At 39.5% G+C, this 22363-nt stretch overlaps 1 protein-coding gene across 5 annotated transcripts in view; it reads right to left on the reverse strand.

The window, feature by feature from the left end:
* Nucleotides 1–3396: 3396 nt before the first annotated feature.
* PCDH9 (protocadherin 9) overlaps nt 3397–22363 on the reverse strand; it is a 915728-nt gene continuing 896761 nt past the window's right edge. For all 5 annotated transcript variants that reach the window (XM_084645268.1, XM_084645265.1, XM_084645267.1 and 2 more), the window contains one exon: nt 3397–6055. In XM_084645268.1, the coding sequence (XP_084501394.1) occupies nt 5682–6055 (374 nt within the window). In that variant the 3' untranslated portion in view covers nt 3397–5681. The remainder of the gene's footprint in view (nt 6056–22363) is intronic.

Below are 22363 nucleotides of genomic sequence, written 5' to 3' on the forward strand. Positions count from 1 at the left end.
GGTAGTCTTCAGAATATGCTTTTTCATACAATTTAAAGTACATTAAATAACAAGATTCATAGATTCAAAAAATTCCATTAAATTATATTGAGCAATTATGTGCTTGATAATATTTAAATATATATCATTACAAATAAATACGGTATCTATTCACATGCCATGCATTCCTAGAATGTGTTTCAATACCTGGGCATGACAGATTGATTTCAAAGTGGCTGTGATCCATGGAGCATGATGTTTGGACTGAGGGACATTACCTTCTTTTGAATTCTTTCCAGTCCTAATAGGCAACCAGAACTTGAGATCCTGTCTGGTAGCTAAAGAGCTACTTTTACACTCCATCAATCAGGCAGCAGTACAAATATTACAGCTGCAAATAGACTGTTACATTAAGTGATACAGTCAGTGAGAACATTAATTCTTCAAAACCTAATGTACAACATGCTACCACATGGGCCCAGTCCTAGCAGATGCTGAGCTTCTCCTACAAGGTGGTGATGACTGTTCTCAGCTTCCATTGTCTGCAAGGTCAGGAGAAGGTGCTCAGCTCCTTCAAGGAGCAGCTCAGCATTTTGCAGAATTAGGCCACATGTCAGCACATAAGTTCCAGGGAATCTATGTGTGTAGATCAAAAAGAGAAAGAGCTGCTAGATATGTACTTGTTAAAGTTAATTATAAAGCCGATAGTTTAAGAATAAACTACAATTTATTTAATAAATCCGGTCACTATTGTCTTCATTTTTTCAAACAGTTGCCAATGCAAGGGGCATTGAAACACTTGCAGTTTATCGTTTTTACTAATTATGGACCACTGAAGGGCTTTCATTCAAGCCAGTGGACTGAGAATCTGGCCCTCTGCTGTGTTGTCACTGTCCTCAGTGCAGTACAAAAGAAAGAATGGTCCCTGCCCCAAGGAACTTAAGAGAGCATAGTAAACAGCTATACTAGGGGATTACATTTCCACAAAGCCAGTTTTGCAGAATTAGGAAATGCAGTCAGTAAATTGGGGGAAAGTGAAGCTGAAGGCTTTGGCAGCGGGATATAAACCACTTAGGGCTTGGGGGACAAGTCAAGAAGTCAGAAGCATTATCGGATTGTGAGATAAACACATTATTTGCTAAAATGATCAGCAGCAGAATATGAATAATGCTAACAATTAAATTGTTGTCTTTAGCTTTCAGAGAAAAAAAAATCCTAAATTTGTTCATCTCTCTGAGAGCTATTGTCTCAGGCAGTGTGTAGATTACGAAAGACAGTGCATTGGTTTATGCTTGGTTCACATTTTCAAGGTTTTCTTCACAGCAGAAAGGGCTAGACATTTTTCATTAATGAAAGCTGAGGTTTTGGAGCTCAAAAATCATTCTTTAGAAAGTGCCGTGTGACACAGCAAATTATTTAGCTATGGAACCACAGATTACTGATAATAGTCTTCAAATGTGTTGCGGGCTGTTGAGGAGAAGACTGTGGTCAATTGTTCTCCATGTCCATTGAAGGTAGGACAAGAAGTAATCAGCTTAATCTGCAGCAAGGGAGATTTAGGTTAGATATTGGAAAAACTTTCTAACTATAAGGGTAGTTAAACTCTGGTCCAGGCTTCCAATGGAGATTGTACAATCTCTCTCACTGGAGGTTTTTAAGAACAGGTTGGACAGACAGCTGACAGAGATGGTCTAGGTTTACTTGGGCTTGCCTCAGCACAGTGGGCTGGCCTTGCCATTTCTAAGATTCTGTGAAGCCCTGTGCTGTAGTCTCTGGGTATGGCAAGTAGCCTGACATCTCAGCAATAACTAAAGGTAACAGAGTGTGGTAAGGAGGAAGGTATGAATGCTCTTTTGTTTTGGCTGTGTGTGTTGCACAGCACTGATAGTATTGATTTGGCAACATCACAAACACAGGCACACACAGAAGACAGCCATATTTTATAATTAATTGCCTGAATTGTAACTATGTGGTCATAGAGAATCTGTCCTACCAAAGATCAGTCCTTCCTATGATCATGCTGTATATCATGAGTGTTCTCATGGCAATGAGAGCATTGTTTGTTATCTTCTTATGTGGCATGCATCACTGTAGTACTTTCCCCCTCCATACTGTCATCCTAAGAGTTATGCTTGGCCATGTCACCCCCCTTCTTTAAATCCCTCCAGGGCTACCGACCCCTCAAATGGCTTCAGAATTAAACTTTCAATCACTGCCTTTAAAGTCCTGTATGATTCTGCCCCTCCCTACTTATCTGATCTTAAAAATAAATGAATATTAAAGCAGCCTGTGGTTTATCTTTCCACACATTCCTTTAAATGTGTATATCTGGGGGAGGGAAAATGCACCCACCTTGCCCAACTGAGGGAAGCAGTCTGGAACTAACACAAGCAAGGCATCCACATACAGCCCAGCTTGCTCACCAATAATTGTCCGTAATGCTTGGTGCCAAGCCATGAGAGCTGAAGGAACATGTGAATAATCCTGGGCATCTATCAACATTTTCAGCCTCTGCAAGGGGGGAGAGTGAAGAACTCCTTGTCTGGCACATCAGTGAATTCCTCAGCATTTCAAGTGTGTGGGTTTTTGGTTTTTTTTAATATATGGGATTTACACAATAGTGCTAGTACCAGGCACTGAGCCAACTAATTAGTTGTAAATAAATGAGTACACACTGACTAAATATTTAGGGCCAAATCCAGAGCCTATTGAAGCGAGTGGCAAAACTCCCATTTATTTTAATGGGACTAAGACATAGTGTATTACCATATTAATGGTGAACTGATTTTTTTTTTTAAATTTCAAAGCTGGTGAATATATTAAAGACTTACAATTACAAATGAGTAACTCATTTAGAGTGAAATAAAAAAAAAATTATTTCACCTACCAGGATCCTAGCTTGTATTTCTGTGTTTTTCCTGCAAGAGTTGATGACAACACAAACTATGGAAGTAGATTAAGGAATATGGCTCCTATCTGGCTGTGGAAATGTCATAGTCAATTCTTACTGGCCAGAGAGGGAACTCTGTTCCTGACGGGTAAGCAAATAGGAACTAGTTTCAAATAGTCTTCTTAAAAAAGGCCCTTATTTTTAATTTTAAGGCATTTTGAGAGATGTTTAGGATCTCAAACAGTTTTTCTATTTTTAATTTGCAATTCATTTCATCTCTAGGTTTTGAAACTCAGCACAATCAAAAAATAGGTTACATTTCTCATTACCCCTTTATTTCAGTGTGTTTCTTTTTCTATAAAGCAACAAAAAACTATTACATGACCACAGTGACTGATCTTTAAAAATATTCCTATTTACTACATCACACTATTTTGACATTACTGTGGTACCTTCTATTCTTAAAATTGAAAATACCACAGAATACTCTGAGATTAGATTAACAAACTGCAAAAAGGTAAATGCAATATTTTTTTAGGGGCCACTAAGGTTACTAAGCATGATGGGGAGATGTTTCTTTACTTCCATTTGCCAGTAGCTCCTGGTTACTCTGTGTGCATAGGTTTGCCTAACAAAGTTGGACAGATGCTGACACCCTTAATTCCTGGTAAGTGGTCCCTTGCTCCTGAAGTTCTACAGGACTCATTTTCAGTGAGGTCCGACTCACCAGAAAAGTCGCTGAATAAGGCCCTAAATGATTGCCATTTTCTCTCTGTACCTTCCTCATCCAGGACTAGGTGAACCAAATGGATATGTTTAGAAGAATAACTTATATATTCATAATGAGCCACCACCAACAATAAAGGAAATGAATGGAAATAAAGTCCCTTAGGCATTTGCCCAAGAACTAACACAAGACAATCAGGAATTCAGAACATTTATTGCAAGAGCTGAATAACTGTAAATAACGTTGAACTGGCAAAGCAGTAACAAGGATAACTGTTTAGATATTTATTCTGTCAAAGTCATCAAACACCCCTCACAAACTGACATAAGTACTGCAATAAACAATGCACCCCTAACCCATTTTATGTCTTTATACTGTGGTGGAAAAAACCTGTGAACTGCTATATACAAAAAAAAACTTTTCTTTTTTTTTTGGTAAGAACAAATTAACCTTCAGATTACCTAACTTTGTTATTTTAAGACTGATCAACTGTGGCATAAGATAATTTTCCCTTTTTTTTTTCCTGTAAGGACTTTTTTTTTCTTTTCTTTTTTTCTTTTTTTTTTCTTATTTTTTTTCTGCATGCTATTTATTTGTTTAAATCATCTGACATGCCTTAACAAAAACCGCCTAAGAATGTCCAGATTTGGATTTGTTTTACGTGCAACTTAGATCTTATTAATAGTAGGAGTCACTCTGCTGGTTTGACTGAAGTGACATGACGCCGGTACCTGCCAGGCATTGACCAACTATGATAACAAACAGCTAAACAGCAATAATTAGAGTTTTAACCCTTAGTTTCCCCAACTAGCCTACCAGGAGAATGCTCTGTTACATCATGAAGGCACAACACATTAAATATTCTGTGGCTATGGTCTAAAAACACTTGTGTTACTACAACATTAACGCAGATGAGGATCAACACAAACGCCGCTTTTTCAGCAATACAAACTGTCTTAGGTATAGACACACACTTGCCCAATTGGAAAGAAAATGACCCTTGTATTTTGTTTCTTCAAATTTTCCTCCTTCTACTCCAAAATAGCACACTGTTACTTTTCATTAGTTGAGAGACTACAATCAACTGATCAGGGTTCCTAAATAAATGCCCTCTGACACTCCTTTGCCACCACCCACATAGCTAACTTCTTTTTCATTTTTTTTTAAATTCCCCTGCTTTGCAAAACAGAATGGAAGTGAAATTAAAGTTTTTAAAGTTTAAAGCCCTTGCGTAAGTCCTTTTGTTTTTTAATATTTGCAAACAGTTTTGCTTACTAGAATGCCAGCATCATCTGCTGTTAAACACAAGCAAGAGGTTTTTTGTTTGGTTTATTTTTTAAACACAAGTGTTTTGAGTTCCTTGGAACTTTGTGTGTCAGACAGACTACTAACACAGAAACACCATCACTGAAATTAAAAACAAAACAAAACAACAGGAAGCAAATGAAAGAAAGTAAAAAGCAACTGTGAAACAAAGAATTATGCTACAGTATCCTTTTTAGGTGAACGTTATAAGTACACAAATTTTGTTAGTAATAATTGTTCCTATTTACAAGTATTTGAACACTGATTGACTTACAAGTGTCCACTAATGTTGTTAATAGCACAATAGGTTTAATATTTATAGTTTTAGTTGTTTTGTTTGCAGTATGATATCAAGTATAGCAGTCCCAGCACAGATCAATGACAGCAAGAGCACAGTTTTCTAACTGGATATGCTTTTTAATCATCAGAAACCACTGAACTCTCTCTCTTGCTCTATCACTCTCCAAATGCATCTTCTGTTGTTTGTAGCAGCAGTCCAGGGTCAAAAACCAAACAAACGAAAAAGGATATTTGCAAACTGGAGAGATCTCGGCAGAGTTGAATCATGTCTATTTAACAAAACCACACAACTAGTAGAAACACTCTTTTGTGTTGCAGAACATGATACTTTCCATTGGGCTAACACAAAGATATGCATCTCTCTGCTATGTGAAGCATAGTTCTAGAGGTCTACCCAGTACATAAAGCTCTGACACACACACGCACACAGTATTAGCAAGTCTAAGTAGACTAAAGTCATTGATCCAAAGTAGCCATTTCTTATAGCTGGTGCTCCTTTGGACTCTCAGCAGGTCCTGAGGCCTGTTTATAAGACTTCAAGTTAGCCAAAGGAATGTCAGTCATGTGATTGCCAGTGTTGAAATGGGCCTCACCAGAGCCATACTGCTTTCGGTCACTGAACTGGTTTCTGTTGCTATCTTCTTTCCAGGTTCTTGTCAACGTGTGTCCATTCACTAGTTTGTCCTTCTTAACCCATTCTTTCTGAGGTGCAAAGGTGGAGAGAGGCGACTTTGGCTGCTGGTATGGACCTAGGCTGGGAGGCATCCAACAGTTGTCTGAGTGACCCAAAACCAGGCATTCTTGAGTACACATCTCTGTAGCTTCAGCTAATCCTCGTGGACCAAGAGGCCCATCTGCATAAGACAACAAAAGAGACCAGAAAAAAGAGAGAAAGAAATAGTGTTAGACTTTCACTTTGGAAACATTGCTATCAAAGCTGCATGTACTCCTGACATTTGCTAGAATGGGAAAAGTAATTGCAATGTTCTTAACCCTACAACCAGCTGTGCCACTGACTTAAAAAAGGGACATTATGTCAATGTCACAGTGTCAAAATACACTTGCATGCTAACAGAGAGTGGTTATCTGTTATTAAGGTCATTGGTGAACTGTGACTTTTGTGATCAAAACATTTTGACTAGATCTTCTGTGTCATTGCCCGTATACTTCCCTGTTCCTCAAAAAGGGATAAATTAGTCATTAGCCAACAGACTCAGACACTGGATATGAATCAGTTCCAATTCCATTTTTAAGGATTCCTTACTAAGGAAGTAAACACTTGAGCAGAGGAAAAACAGTGTTGAGCAAACACATTGACCAAGATTCTCTATGAGACCTTATGCCAGGGTGAATTGGCATAGCCCAGGTGTGCTCTCATCTCGCCTCCCATTTCCAGGTATGTTGGGCCCTGGATGTAGGAGCAGGAATGATAGGGAATTCTCAGCTGGCTAGTTAGGTCTAGATCAGAGGTGGGCAAACTATGGCCCACGGTCCACATCCAGCCCGCGGGACCCTCCTGCCCAGCCCCTAAGCTCCTGGCCCACAAGGCTAGCCCCCGGCCCCTCCCCTACTGTTCCCCCTTTTCTGCAGCCTCAGCTCACTGCACCGCTAACGCAATGCTCTGGGCGGTGGGATTGCAAGCTCCTGGGACAGCGCAGCTGCAGAGGCCAGCCTGAGCCGGTGCTCTGAGCTGCATGGTGGCATGGCTGGCTCCAACCGGGCAGCTTGGCTGTAGCACTGCAAGCCACTGGTGCTCCAGGCAGTGCGGGAAGGGGGCAGGGAGGGATTGGATAGAGGGCAGGGGAGTTCAGGGAGTGGTCAGGGGGTGGGGGAGTGGATGGGGGCAGGGCAGTCAGAGGGTGGGGAACAGGGGCATTGCATTGGGGCAGGAGTCCCCAGGGGGCAGTCAGGAATGAGAGGAGGGGTTGGATGGGGCAGCCAGGGGCAGTCAGGGGTGAAGGGTCCGGGGGCAGTCAGGGGACAGGGAGTGGTGGATGGGGCAGGAGTCCCGGGGGGGGCATCAGGGAACAGGGAGAGTTGGATAGGGGTCAGGGGCTAGACCACGCCTGACTGTTTGGGGAGGCACAGCCTCTCCTAACTGGCCCTCCATACAATTTTGGAAACCCGATGTGGCAATCAGGCCAAAAAGTTTGCCCGCCCCTGGTCTAGCTCCTACCACTCTGCAGCACCTGAGTGGAACAAAGTAAACAGAATGAGAGAATCCATACCATTGTCAAATTGTCTTGCCACATACAGATCCCCATTTGGTACAGTAAATAGATGAAATACATTAGTCCCACTGGACATTAATATGCATCTCAAAGATTTGCTATAAAACTACATAAATCAAAGGGTACACACAATGTGAACCTTCCGTAACTCACTTGTGTTCTCATGGTTTTCTTACGTTCATGAATATGAGACCACAGGAGATGGACCATGCAGTCTGTAATATGCTATGCATATTAAAGACCCATGTCATCTTTCACCCATTATGGAGAGCACAGCTGGCCTGCTTCAGAGGCCTGACTATCAGCTCAGTGGACAAGTCACCTATATCTCCAGAAAGTGCTGACCTTCTCCCCCATCTTAGCCTATTTCTAAGTGAGTGAACTTGCAGCTGAGACACTGATCTGATCAGACTGGATTTACACATAGGGTAAGATGTTCCAAAAGACTGATAAACTGCCACATGTGTCTTTGTTATCTGTTTCTCAACATCTGAGAATATACACACCCAATGACCAATGATTGGTCATGATCCCTTGCTAGATGTATGATGATTTTGATGAAGACTTCAATAGGGAATCCTTTTCTTAACTTCAGGCAAATCAACGGCCTAGATCTCCAGGCAGTCAAAGAGTTAAGAAGCATTTTTTTTCTTGATTAAACAGTGAAGTAACAGGAAGGAAATTATGGATTGATTTTGAGAATGAGGTTAGCCAGATAGGCATGAATGCTGAAGTCATGCAGGTTAGCATTAATCAGAAGAAAAATATGGACCACAGAAAGACCAGTCTGTGAGGGCTGTGCCAGCACAAAGATGCCTTTATAATTGTGAATTTGGGCCAGTAATTATCACTAAAGATATTTACATGAAGATGTTTGTGCTGCAGAGACAATGGAGATTTCAGTCTCTTCAACTGCAGCAAACGCAGCATAGCAGGTTTATTTTCAAATCCCCAGATCATCCTAATTAGTCTAATTGTAGCTGCTATTCTTTTTAACTTGCCTAATGTTTTTTTAATCTTCCTAGGCTAATTGCCTCATGAGATCCTGTGGCAGTGAGTTCCACATGTTAATCATCTGTTACATTTAGACTCCATTTTAGCAAATCTAATTTAGATGCATTTTCTTAAAAAACATGTCAACTATTGTTTCCTTCATCCTTATCTCTGAACATCTTTTCTTAGATTGTGAGGTCACTGGGGCAGGAACAACCCTTTTTGAATATCAGTTTCTAACAGTAGATTCTGGGTACTATGGCCAACAAAAGTAATAATGTCTTTTTAACTAGCTGAGCTATGACTGGAAGCTCCTGCAACCCTTGTACAAGCAAATTTCCCATTGCAATAAACTGGAATAATTTAAGAAATATAAAGACCCAGTGACATTGGGACAATTCAAGATGAAATAATCAGTTCTGCAATAATTTAGGGTAAAAAAGTGACTGCAAAGCAGAAGTTTAGCACACATTTCAAGGAGAGCCAATAATCTTGGTTTTAAAATAACAGCTGTGATAATTCATGGGAAGAGAGAGATTCTTGTTCTATAAAAGCCCCTCTTTGAAATCGCCACTATACAGCAATAATCAAATTGAGGCAAGTACTTAGTACAAAAAGCTATAGTAAGTAAAGGAAGTAATCCCAGTATGTTGTTAACATTTCCAAAGGTTATCTATAGGTTAAAAGCTGATTTTTTTCTGCTGAGAACAGAAATTTAATTTTAATTAGGTTTTTCCCATTTTCACAGGAAGAAAGTGAGAAGTGGCAAAACTCTTTCCAACTGGTCTGATCACACAGTAAAATGCTATCTTGCTGACCCAAGGAGGAAAGGTTTGGCAGGGATTAAAACTTTCAATACACAAAGAAAAGCCTTCACCACAGAGTGACACAGTTCAAGAAATACAGTTCATGCACCCTGGGCTTCCAATTTGCAATGTAATAGCAGGTTAACAAGAGAACTCTCAGCTTCACACTCCTGAAGTGGATCTGTTATGTCGCCCTGTTTAGCTAAATAAAATAAAATAAAGTTCAAAGAGATATGGCAATCACTTGAGTTTAGAATTTAAATGGGTAATAAGCTGTTTTTACTTAGAACAAAATATGCATGTGGACCTATAAGCCATGTCATATTAATCTTGGAGAGATTTACTTCATGTGTTTAGCTTTCCTTAGTAAGAGTCCTAGAGTGATAATACAGTTAATCTCGGAATGGATTTCCTTTTAAGTTGGTGAAGTTTGTGGAGAGTTTTGAAATATTTGGATGAAAGGTACTATTTAAATATCTATTCCTAAGAATAAGGGGCTGTCTACCGAGGTGAAAGTAAGTCGGTACGCCCTGCTACGGCATTCCCGCAAGAGCTGGTGCGCTGTACCGGGGTGGATCAGCTTCCCCAGGCTCAAATTAAAGGTCCACCACTTCCCCAGGGCAGGCTCCGGGGATGATTTAAAGGGCCCGGGGCAGTAGTGGTGGCCAGAGCCCCATCCCCAGAGCCCTGCGCCGGAGCCCTGGGGAAGCGGCGACGGAGCTCTGGGGACAATTTAAAGGGCCCATGGCTCCAGCCGCCGCTACTGCCCAGGGCCCTTTAAACCGCTGCCAGAGCCCCTGGCTGCCGCTGTTACCCCAGGGAGAGGGAAGAAGGCACTTGCCGGTACAGGGTGGGCAGGGTCTGGCTCTGACCTCTCCCAACCCAGCCCCATACCGGTAAGTCCCTAGACTTACTTTCACCCCTGGCTGTCTAATAAACAGAGACAGGATGGTGCTGTGGAGATAATCACCTATTTTGGAGGAACACGGTGGGTGAGGTAATATCTTTTAGTGGACCGACATCTGTTGGTGAGAGAGACAAGGTTTTGAGCTACACAGAGCTCTTCTTCAGGTCACTTTGAAAGGGATATTTCCCATATTTCTGGTTAGCCAAATGTCACTTTCTCACTTCGACTCTCCAAAAGACTTTCTCAATCCAATTCATTTCAAAGAGGGATGTGTTTTTGTTCTCAGCTGTCCCTGTCTATAGATTTCAAATGCAGACAAGCCTGAGAGGGGTGTAGTACTCTCTGTAGAGGGCAAATCTTGCTCTTTGTGGGGTTTCACCTGCAAATATATGACTAGTGTTTTGGCTCTAGCACTCACAGTGCAGGCCTGGGAGTCAGGAACACTCCTGTAGTACTCATTCCCACTGTAGACTTAGAACAAGTCACTGATGCTTTCTGACTCAGTTTCCCTAGTCTGTAAAATGCTGAGAGGGTTTACCAGTCTCACTAGAAAATTGTGAGGTTTAATGATGGAATAATTGGACAAAATGCCTTGAATGACTATATATAATTGTTAATCAGCAAATAACATTTTGATACTTTGCCTTTAAAGCATCACAACATAAAAACAGCCTCTTACTTTTTGTTTGAAGTGATGCTACATTATGTGTACACCCAGGGGTACATTTCAGGTTATAGACAATACCTTTAATGGAATAACAGTACATTCCAATCTGGGACAAGGACAGTCTCATTTATAATATGTACATATGGTGACTATCATCATAGGCACCATGATCTCTGATTAGGGCATTTAGATGCAACCACAATACATTTAATACATCTTACTAATAATCATTATGATGCTTTGGGGGCTCTGCAAATCCCCTGATGCAAGATGTATGTGATTTAGAAGAAAAAATAATTAGTTTTGGAGAAAATATGAGCTCAGCACAATAAAAATAAAACACAGTAGCATGGTTTTCTTCTGCTCCTGTCTTGTGTAATTATGTTCTCTGTGAAGACAGTTCATTCCTTCTTAAGAGTCTTCTTAGTATTCAATGGCACAAGTGAAATAATCATGAACAGTATGATGGGGGAAATAATCTTTTGGGATACGCAGGATGGTAGCGTTAGTTATTTGTATTGAGAAAGCACGATGTTGACTTACTGGTAATTATCTTTCCCCTCCACCACTACCAAACAATAGCTTTCACCCAATTTTCTAAACTTGTTTCATTACTGCAAACAATGACACCACTTAAAAACCTATTCCTGATGCTTTAATTTCATAATTGCATTAATTTGTTTCCTTTCTCTCCAAAAAATGTCACTGTATCAAGTTTTTCCACACTGAAGTACTTTATTGATATGTTTTTTCAAAGTATTTGTTCTCTGAACAATCTGTAATGCATGAGCCTGGTTATCAGTCTTGGCTGCTTGAATACATAATGACACAACTGCTGATAAAACTGTACAAGCCATCTGTCTCTGGATTTAAATGTTTTGAAAGCAAACACAAAAGTACATAACAAACACTCCCTTAAATTGTCTTGGTTACTATTAATAAAAGATCTTATGCCTCAAAAAGGCCTTTTTTTTATTATTTTATTCTGTTAATAGCTGTCAGGCAACTGCATGGCTTGCTGCCTCAAAAGGAGACAGGTGCAAGCAGTTAAATGCCAGTCAAATGTTGGCCATACCCTAATTGTGGAAATTCGGAGTGGTCTTTTATCTCATTTTATTATACCCAGGAGCTGAACTGTTATTTCATTGATTAACTAACTGCTGCAATTAGCAACTAGCTTCTGGCATGTTGACCAGCTGCTTTTCAACCAGCTCCTTCAACACCCTCTTGCTCAAAGCTGGAGGCTCATTCTTTAAATGTGAAAGAGTCAAGACCACAAGCTATACTCAGAGATGCTTTTCAGCCTCCTCTGTGAATTAGGATCCATTAGCCAGGATGCATTGCTGTTAGGTATGGTGGTGAACATGGTGTTGACCCTTCACCGCGGCCTGATTTTAGGGAAAGTTATTATGCAAGATTAAACTATATATCATGTATTAAAACACATTAAAATGTTTTAAGATAATAAAATGGAAGCCATTAGAGTTGTAATGCAAGCAGGGAAAACAGATGTAAAAGTATTTGTTGTAGGTGTTTCAAAAGTATGAAGCCTAGATAAAGTACTTGACCTAGGGTTATAAGATTTAGCAATATGTATACTGTGATAAGCAAGTAAAAGGAAAAAGAGCAGTTTAAGCTTGAAATACCAGATTTCTTGGGGATTTCGGCATACAGGTAACCATGGAATAACCACATTTACGTATCAAAACTGCTGGGAAATGTATGATGCTAATAGCCCATGGTAGCAATTGGAACCTTAATTATGGTTCCCTCAGAATGACAAATATGGGCAGTGTGCTTAAGCCTAAATCGTACATGGTCCTGGTTGTGTGGGGGGATGCAAGGGTTAGGGTATAAAAAGATGGTCATACCAACCCTAGCTGGGACATTGGGATGACAGGAAGGTGGTAACTAGCTCATCACTGCCCACTTACGGTGCTCTCCACTTACTATTGTCTTCATCTTAATTTCTAATGGTCACTATAGGATTAGAATCATAGAATCATAGAATATCAGGGTTGGAAGGGACCCCAGAAGGTCATCTAGTCCAACTCCCTGCTCGAAGCAGGACCAATTCCCAGTTAAATCAAGTATGCAAGTATGCCAGCCTTGGAGGTGTTTTGTAATATGTATCTGTTTTTGTACAGTTCTGCTTATGCTTTGTTTTATTTTGATTTTAAGGTAAGTCTTCATGTTTCTGTTTCACTGATCTCACTCAATAATAATATTATGTAGCCACTGCATACAAAACCTGTTATTAATGACTTGCGCAATTTTGCATTCCAATTAATGAGAGGCTGCAATGGCCACAGCTGCATTTAAAATGTGATACAATCATATTTATTCAACTTTTCACACCAGACCTTTAACAAAATTCAGCTCTATTTAACCTTGGATATAGAAAGCCTTTTGTTGACCATGCAACACATTCATACGCTGCATTGTTAAATGACCTTTCCTGAAGAGATCACATATTACAAGTTTTATAAAACCTTCCGCCCCCTCCACTTATAATTACAGAACTGATTTTCCTGCATTCCATGAAGGTTTTGCACCTATTGTATATGATTAAAAGAGGAAAATGGTTTATAACACAAAGATGGTTCTGACATATTTTTTCTCTTCAATTAATTGAAGAATTAATGTAAAAGTGCTTTCTTGAATCCTAGGTTATGTTCCGGAAAACAAAACAAAAACTCTAACGCACATGCTGTACAATTTGCTTTTTCTGATTAGTAATTAAGGGCTAGCTTCTGTCACCCATACATTGAAAGACACTGTACTCCACAGCTCGTCCCATTTGGCATTACTGAACACAAATAACGGTGGCAACAGACTCTGGTCTTTAATTGGGCTAGACTGAGGGACACATGCTGCCACCCTTACACATACAGAGTAGTCCCTTTGAAAGGAATCTGACTATTCACAGAGTAAAATACTAATCAAGAGGAGTAAGTGTGGCAGAATATGACCATGTATATGACGACCGTAGCATCACTTCCACTCTGCAGAAGTAATAGTCACATTTCCCAGGTTCCCCCACCTTATTCTAAGAGAAAGTAATTCTTTACCAGATGTAGATTACTTTCTCCCCCATGCTGCCTCAGTTGTACTGGTAAGTGTGCAGGTTACATGCTACCTGCCTTTCTCTGCCCACTCCCAATCCACCTGCGTGCAGGGAGGCAGATGGAGAGAAGATGGGTGGCCTACATCTTCTGCTCCTTTACTCCTCTGCATGGCAGCAAAAGGGCCAGATACAATTTAACCCATAAAGAGGTAGTTTTCACTGTGCATGCTATTCCAGACTTGAAGTGTAATGTACTCTATACCCTACCACATATAGCTTTCCTTCAAGGAATCTTAGAGTACCATGGAGGTGTTTAACAACATTGCCATCTTGTTTCCAGTTCTTTTACAACAGATATTGCTAACAGAGTTCATTGGGCACTGGTTTTGGCTGTTAGATAAAATCAGATTAAGGGGTGCTTCATAAACTTCAGTCCCTTTGGGGCAAGATCCTTTTGTTCCCTGCATGGCTACATAGTTTGAGCCAAAATATAGCCCCATGGTATTTATCACAGATGGGTAGCTAACCTGCTTTCAGTTCTTTACTACCCACTTGTTACAGAGGTACCTAGGTGGAATTCCATGGTCCATGTTATAGAGGAGCTCAGCACAGGGGCTTGTCTACATGGGGACACTCAGCAAAATTAATTGGAAGTCACTAAATGTGTGAATTTAAATTGGCTTAGTTAAACCACATTAAAGCCTGTGTGAACACACTCATTCAGAATTAATGTGTCCTTAATTAGGTTTAGCTTAATTAACATCCAAGTCCCCCTGTAGAAAAGCCCCAGATGATCAAATGGTCCATTTTGACCTTAAAATCTATGGATCAGCAAATATTAGCAGAAAGTGCTTGAACTTTCATAAACTTTCATTGATAAACTTAGACAAATGGGTGTGTGGGAGGGGAACTGCTTTAGAAATGTGGAGGGTGTTTGACACAAGTCCAAATTTGGGAGTGTGATTCTGGTTTCTGATTAAAAGTAAAAACTCATTCTGTGATTTAAAAAAAAAAAAGTACTGTAACCTGGATTTGTGTGTCACATTGTGGCTGCAGAGAGAGAGTCACCTTGGGACAGCAGGGAGGGGGAACAAATAAGATCTGGCAAAATGTTTTGTTAACAAATAAATAAGGATTACACGTTTTATGTTTCTCTCATAATGATTTGATATTTTGGTGAAAAGTCAACATTTGTAAATGGAGACAGTCCAAATACAATAACACATGGGCAGCCAAAGCAGCAAATTCTCTCCCTGGGAGGATAATGTTATTTAGACAGATTTTATAGTACACAAATAACAGATAGCATATCTTTATAAATCAGCACCCTTCCTCAGCATGATATGGACCTTATCCATCTTCTTCTCATCTGCTTAAGCTATGGCTCAGGAGGGCATTATCTCAACTAATTCTATCTTCTCAAAATTAGCATTTTTTCTGCAATCCATTCAATTTCTGGGGGACAATCTAACAAATAAGATCTCCATAAAGGATACAAATAAACCTTCTAAATTTGACTTGATCGCCTATTGAGAACACAGCACCCTTACTGTTAAAGTATTTGGACTAGAACTTGTTTTTTAGGATGCATCTTTTTCCTTATTTAGCTACGATACTGCTGCCTACAAAACAAAACAAAAACAAAATGAAATAAAAAAACTCGTTCCCTAAAGATGGTGATAGATGATAACAATAACATATTTATAAAACATCCTGTAGCCACAGTCATATACAAGCTTTTCCCCCTGTACCTAATATTTATGGTACTTGATCAAAATACTTTGTTGAACAGATTTACAGGCAATGTGCTGAAACAGCACCAGTTTTGACACGGTTACATTTTCTTCTCTATTAATTTACCCCAAATTTACATTACTTCTCTATTAATTTACCCCAACCTGCTGCCAGTTGAAATAGCTCACCTGAAGTCTCATTTCCAAAGTTTCTATCAATTATTTCTTGATTATATATGCATTCTTAAATATTTCTATAACATTTATTTAGCTAGAGGATTTTTATCAGGAACACAAATCCATTTGGTGTTTAATTGAGATCGATCATGTAGATATATTGGTTTAATTGTACTAGATTGTGACATACTTACACTGAACAGTACCTTACTCTATGAGCAGTGCCCTGGAGTTCAAGAGGACTGCTTGTGGAGAAAGGTACTACTCAGTGTGAGCAATCTTGGCCGAATGCTGACAACTACAGCAACTGAGATATGTTAGCAACACTTATAATGTTACAGTAGACCATTGTAACATTTGTATTTTTTTCATTTTATTTTATTTACAGCTACTGTATGTTTGGCCTCACAACCATGTCGGTTAACATAAATGTGAGTTTGAGCTTCAGTCTGGTTAAGGTTTTTTAAAAAAGAAGTCTGGATCAAAGACTTATTTTCCCTGAGTGTCTCTCTATATTAGGGCCAGATACTGACCCTCCATCTCATATTAAATACACATTATTCCGTGAGGGCAGGATTGGTACCCTGTGATCTTCCCTAGCTAAGGGGCAGTGTGTAACTGCACTACCCCTGGGACAGGCAGGAGCCAAAACATGACTGAGACTCACAATTCAGCCTCTGTGTTGGCCCTTTTTTCAGAAGAATCTTCTTCCCTCTCTGTTAGATATTGGGAGGAGAAGAAGGAGTTGAGTAACCTTGATCGATTGGCCCATAAGCCCTCACAGAGAGAGTGGTGATCACAACACCATGTTTATATTGTTCTAACCATTCCTTCAGCCACCTACTGGCCAGGCTGTCAGGGGCACCACATACCCGATTGGCATAATGCACCAGAGCCCAGAACCCCTGAGCTCAAGCAATTTGCCATCTTTAGCCTTCCAAATAGCCAGCATTACAGGTATGTGCCACCACGCCCAGTGAGAGGTGAGTAATCCTGTTAAAATCAATGAGTCCACTCACGGAGTAATTTTCTACTTTAACACAAATACGGGCATCAGAATCTGGCCCCTAATCTCCCTAACCCAAATATGTTCTCTCTGAATCATAGAATCATAGAATATCAGGGTTGGAAGGGACCTCAGGAGGTCATCTAGTCCAACCCCCTGCTCAAAAGCAGGACCAATCCCCAATTAAATCTGCATAACAAATTTCTGCATAACTTCCAAAAAGGGAGAAGGAGCCAGAGACTCCATGAAGTCTGCTAGACTTTGTCATTACCCATTTAATTAACATGGAAGGTGCTCAGCTACTACTGTAATGGGTGGCAATGCAAAACCCTAAAATATATCCATAATTCCAACAGGTTCCTTTGCCTATAAAAATTATGAAGTTTAATTCTAGTACTTACTTGAATACAGCAGAAATCTGGAGGCTTACCAGACATACTGCCTGAGCTATAGAGATTCATAGGTTTTTGAGGCTAAAAGGGAACACTTTGATCATCTAATCTAACCTCATGCGTAACACAGGCCTCAACATTTCACCCAGTGAATCCTGAATCAAACCTATACTGTGACTAAGCTAGAGCATATATTTTAGAAAGTCATCCAATCTTCATTTAAGAACCACAAGTGACGTATAATACATCACCTCTCCAGGTAAATTTTTCCAATGGTTAATTACCTTAATTGATAAAAATTATGAACTTTAAATCTAGCCTGAATTTCCCTAGCTTCAGCTCCCATGCACTGGATTTCAGTATGTCCTTATTTACTCGGAGCATCAGAAACCTCTCCATGTACAGTCTCGTAGACTGTAATCAACTCACCTCTGAATCTTCTCTTTGATAAATATAAACAGATTGAGCTTCCAAAATCTCGCACTGTAAGGCAAATTTTTCAGAGCTCAAATAATTTCTGTAAGGCTTTTCTGAAACCTTTCTGGATTTTCAACATTCTTTTTGAGTTGCAGACAGCAGTAATGGACAGTGGATTCCAGTTATGGTCTCACGGATGCCACCTTCCTATTTCTGTTCAACATTCCCATACTTATATATCCAGGAATCACATTAACTCTCTTAGCCTCAATATTGCACTGGGAGTTTACATAAACCCTGATATTTAAGTCCCTTTCAGAGTCACTGCTTCCCAGGATATAGTCCCCCAAATTTAAGGCTGCATTATTTGTTCCCAGATGCACGTATTAAAAGATATGTTGCTGAAATGAGACAAAATTTACCAAGCAATCAAGATCTCTCTGTATGACTGACCTATCCTTATAAATATTGACCAGTCTCTTATCTACCAATCTTTGTGTCATTTGCAAATTTTACCAAGAATGGTTTCATATTTCCTTCATATCAATGCTAAAGTTATTGAATAGCATTAGGCCAAGAAGAGATCCCTGTGGGACTCCATTAGAAACACCCCTATTGAATGATGATTCTCCAAGCCTTTTAACAGGTAGAGAAGTCTGAGATGGTTGTATTCATGAGAGGGAAGGCTGTGTATTTGCAAGTAATCTAGGCGAGACTACTGGTGGCCTGGAGAATGGAGAGGTGATAGGAGTAGAGGCCTGGAGAAGCATAAGAACTGGCGACAAAAAGGAGCAGTGATTGAACTCTAAGGACTAGATGCCATGATTCTTACTCTTATTGAATATATCTTTCTCCATAAGGTACAACATCACATGCATAAGGATGGCAGAATCAGCCCCTAAATGACATACAATTTTAGACTGGTAGAGATTGACCTGTCTATATTGCACCTATCACCAGGATATTCTGTGCACTAACATAATTAAATACACAACAGAAGACCAGAAGACTTACAGTTTCTATCCCACTCTTTAAGTAAAATGTTTGACTGTACATTGAAAAGATCATTAAGTATGTTGGTTGACACATAGAACCACTGAAATCTGGGCTCAGCCATCACACAATAATTATTAGTTTATATTCACCATCCTTGAAGATTCAATCCATATTCCAATATTATCTGTAGTCTGGCTGTACATGATGACTAAAAGCCACCTCCCTCCCACTCCCATTTTCCTGCTGCCCTAACATAGAATTGATAACTTAAGTCCAAAGGCTTGTATCTTCCATCAGAGTGTGTTTTCTGATGGAAAATATTTTACCGCTGTTCTTTACAGATACAATGTAATTCTCTTATTAAGGATAACAAAACCCTGCAAATGCCCACAAAAAACGTATTGTTTCTAACAGCGTCAAGAGTTGGAGCTGGCTGAGTTCCCATCAGAACATGTCAGAGAAAAAGATCAGAGAGCACAGGAGTGTATGAAGGGGAAAGCTCCTGCTGTCCTCATTCACCAAAGATAAAGGGAACATCCAAGAAACGTAGCAAGATGTAACCTAGTGTTTTAGTTCAAGCAGTGAAATCTGTGACCAGAGCAAATGCTTCTGAAACAGATTCTTTCACCCCATTCCTACAACTTGCTTCACTAACCTACAACTATTAAACCTCCATGGACTCCAAATTCCTGAGGTCTGCTCCCAGCTGGATGACTCAAATTTCAGTCCCTTGCCATATTCCTTCTGTCTGTCTCTTTCTTTGAATTAACCAAATCCACAAGCCAGCTCTCTCATTTAATTCTTATGGATATTGGTTGGGGTGTCAGGTTGTTTCTCTCTAATAGAAGTGGCCTGTGATGTGAACCTTTTCTTTTTAATTTAGATAGCAGTCCAAAGTTCCTAGCTCTGAAACCTTTGGCAAGATTTATAATGTTAAGCTGTCATCTAGAACAATCAGTATGGCTTCAGTTCAAAATCTATCATTTAAGTATACTTCTAATCATGTTGAAATATACCCCAAATACTATCGCTGTTGCAGTATATTAGCCAATGTAAACATCTTCCCATGACTCCTGAAAGAAATGGGAAAATCTACAGCTCACTTAAAGGCATAAATGCAGAACTGGAAAAGCAGACACTACCCAAAAATCATGGATTTTCAGTTCCTGTCAGCAATGATTTTAACAGCAGCCGATGTCATTAATAATGTCAGTTATCATATGACATAAAAGTCTATTATGAAACCAATGAATTTATTAACAATCCTGCCTTATTTTCGGGTTCGTTTTCTCTTTACCTATACCAAATGACTTTCATATTCACTCTTTAGTTTACTCATTCTACCTGCAACCTTCCCATTATGTTTCTCCTGCAATAATTTGGTTTGATTATCCTTCCCAACCTCCTTCTCTTCCTTCCTTCCTTCCATCCTTCCATCCTTTCTTTCTCAGCGGAGGCCTTTCTCTGTGTGTGTTCACTTTCTATTTACTCTCAGAACTCATTCCTTGCATTATTCCCCAGCGGACATACAGTTTCATATGACTTTATTGTTATGCCACAATTCTTCACTTGTTTATGCATGTGAGTGACTTTATACATATGAGTAGTTCAACTAAGTTGAATGAAATTAATGAAATATGCAAGTGTTTGCAGAATTGGAGCCTTGGGGCTGGATACACAAAAGGAGTTAGGCCCCTAAGTCTCTGTTTAGGCTCCAGTGTGTTGCATAAAATTCCTTCCAAACCCTCTAGGTGCCTAAACTCGCTCTGTGTCAAAGTTTCTACAGTAAAAGTTCCCTCAGTGTCTAGTTCCTGCCTCTGAGCCACACACTGCTGCCTCCATCCAGGTATCCAGACACCTATCTCCTGCATCCAGAGCAATCCACAAACCAGAGGATGATCCAGTGTGAAACAGGAGACATTCGAAATCTGAAACATTTTCTCAGAAATGGGAAAACTATTTTCACCCCAACTCTACTTCAAACTGTCAGGCTAAAGAAAGGCAACAGGAAGCTAAAAATCAATACCAGAACTGATACAAATGGAGATCAGAAACAAATGTAAACATTTGGCTCCATTAAATACTGTCCATGCTTCTTTGCATCCAGATTCCCAAGTTATCCATAATATAGTTCTCAACAAATCACACCTAGCCATTGGAAGCTTACCAGGGAAAGCAAAAACAAAACACTGCTTCATATCTGAAACAAAATCTCAGCTCAGATTTGGGTAGTAGTATACCAAGATAAAAACAGGTATTTTGTAGTTTTTGAAAACATTATTATAGTTTAATGCTGGAGTCAAAAAGAGAGATGTAGGTTTGGGGCACTGCTTATTTGTACAGAGAGATCCTGATGGTCTCCTGGTTAGTATTATTTAATAATATAATGTATTGCCTGGGAAATCTTATTCCTTGCCTCAGCCCATAGAAGATTTTAAAGTTTACTCTAAGATGTAGTTTCTAATGTATTTACCTATAGCTTCAGTGTGGTTTTTTTCTTTTCTTTTCTTTTTGTCCCCATGAGATTGATACATTAATAAGTGGTAAGCAGTGTTTTGATATTTATGATTATATTGTTTTCATTTATCATATAATAACAATTCAATTAAATAAAATATTTAAAAACAATTAGCACATTCAAAGCCTCTGAAAACCAATATAACATGAAATTAATTTTTTTTCAGAAGAGATCTATTTAGCTGATTTATTGAAATATGAAAATGAAATGAAGAATTCCAGTTGTCAAGTTTTATTAGGATTCACTTATTCAGTGTTTCACTTCCCTGACAGGAATAGCAGCATAGATGTTACTCATCATTTATAAAATGCCTTGTCAAAACACCTAAAAATCCTTGACCTGCTTATGCTCTGTCCCAGGTTTGGGTTAGACAGCTACCATGAACTAAAGAATGATGAAAATGATCACTGGTAGTTTAAAAATTTCAGCGTCACCCCCTCCAAATCCTTTCCCGTAATACTTGGCTTTGTGCCAACAATTTAGCTTTAGAAGAGGAACTATTATAAAATTGTAGTTATGATCATTTAAACAGATTATTACCCTTGCACTGAGTGAATTAATTTATTAAGTAGCAATTTCAGAGTCAGTGAGACATTTAGAAACAATGGCAGAAAGACATTCTGATGAATGCATTGACATTATCTGAGATGTCAAAATACTTTATTGTTAGAAAAAAATCTGCTCTCTCATTCCATGGAACAAGAGACAGACCACAGCTTCTCCATGCCTTTGTTGGGCCCAACCTTTTCTCCTTTGAAATCAATGGGAGTTTTCCTATTGACTTCACTGGGAGCAGGATTGGGCCCTTTATCTGTATGTAATACTTAATGAGTGCCAATGAGGTCACTTGAACTGTAGGTGAGGTAACTTGAACTGCGCTAGGAGTACAGGCAGCAGAGGAGAAGATGTCTTCTCTAACCAACCACAGGTGGTTCCTTTAGCATAGCTCCTCTCCACTTACTGTCCTTCCAGGGGCTCAAGCTCAAGACCCACTTCTTTTCCAGGTTCCACATTCCTGCTATTCCCTGCTCTGATGCATTCCCCACTCACCTTCCCAGACCTCCCCAACACTCCTACTCATTCCCCAGTAGTCTCATTTCTCTCCCTCCCAGATGCCCTCAGTTGCCCAGACTAGCTTTGACTTTCAATGAGACTTAGGCTCCTAAGTCACTTCAGGTGCTTTTGAAAATTTTAGCCATAGTTCTTTCTCTTTTTTAATTTTAAGAGTTATAAAATGGCCTATGCCTGAGAT

The sequence above is a fragment of the Lepidochelys olivacea genome (genome assembly GCF_965140295.1).
Source record: "Lepidochelys olivacea isolate rLepOli2 genome assembly, chromosome: 1".
Lineage (NCBI taxonomy): Eukaryota > Metazoa > Chordata > Testudines > Cheloniidae > Lepidochelys > Lepidochelys olivacea.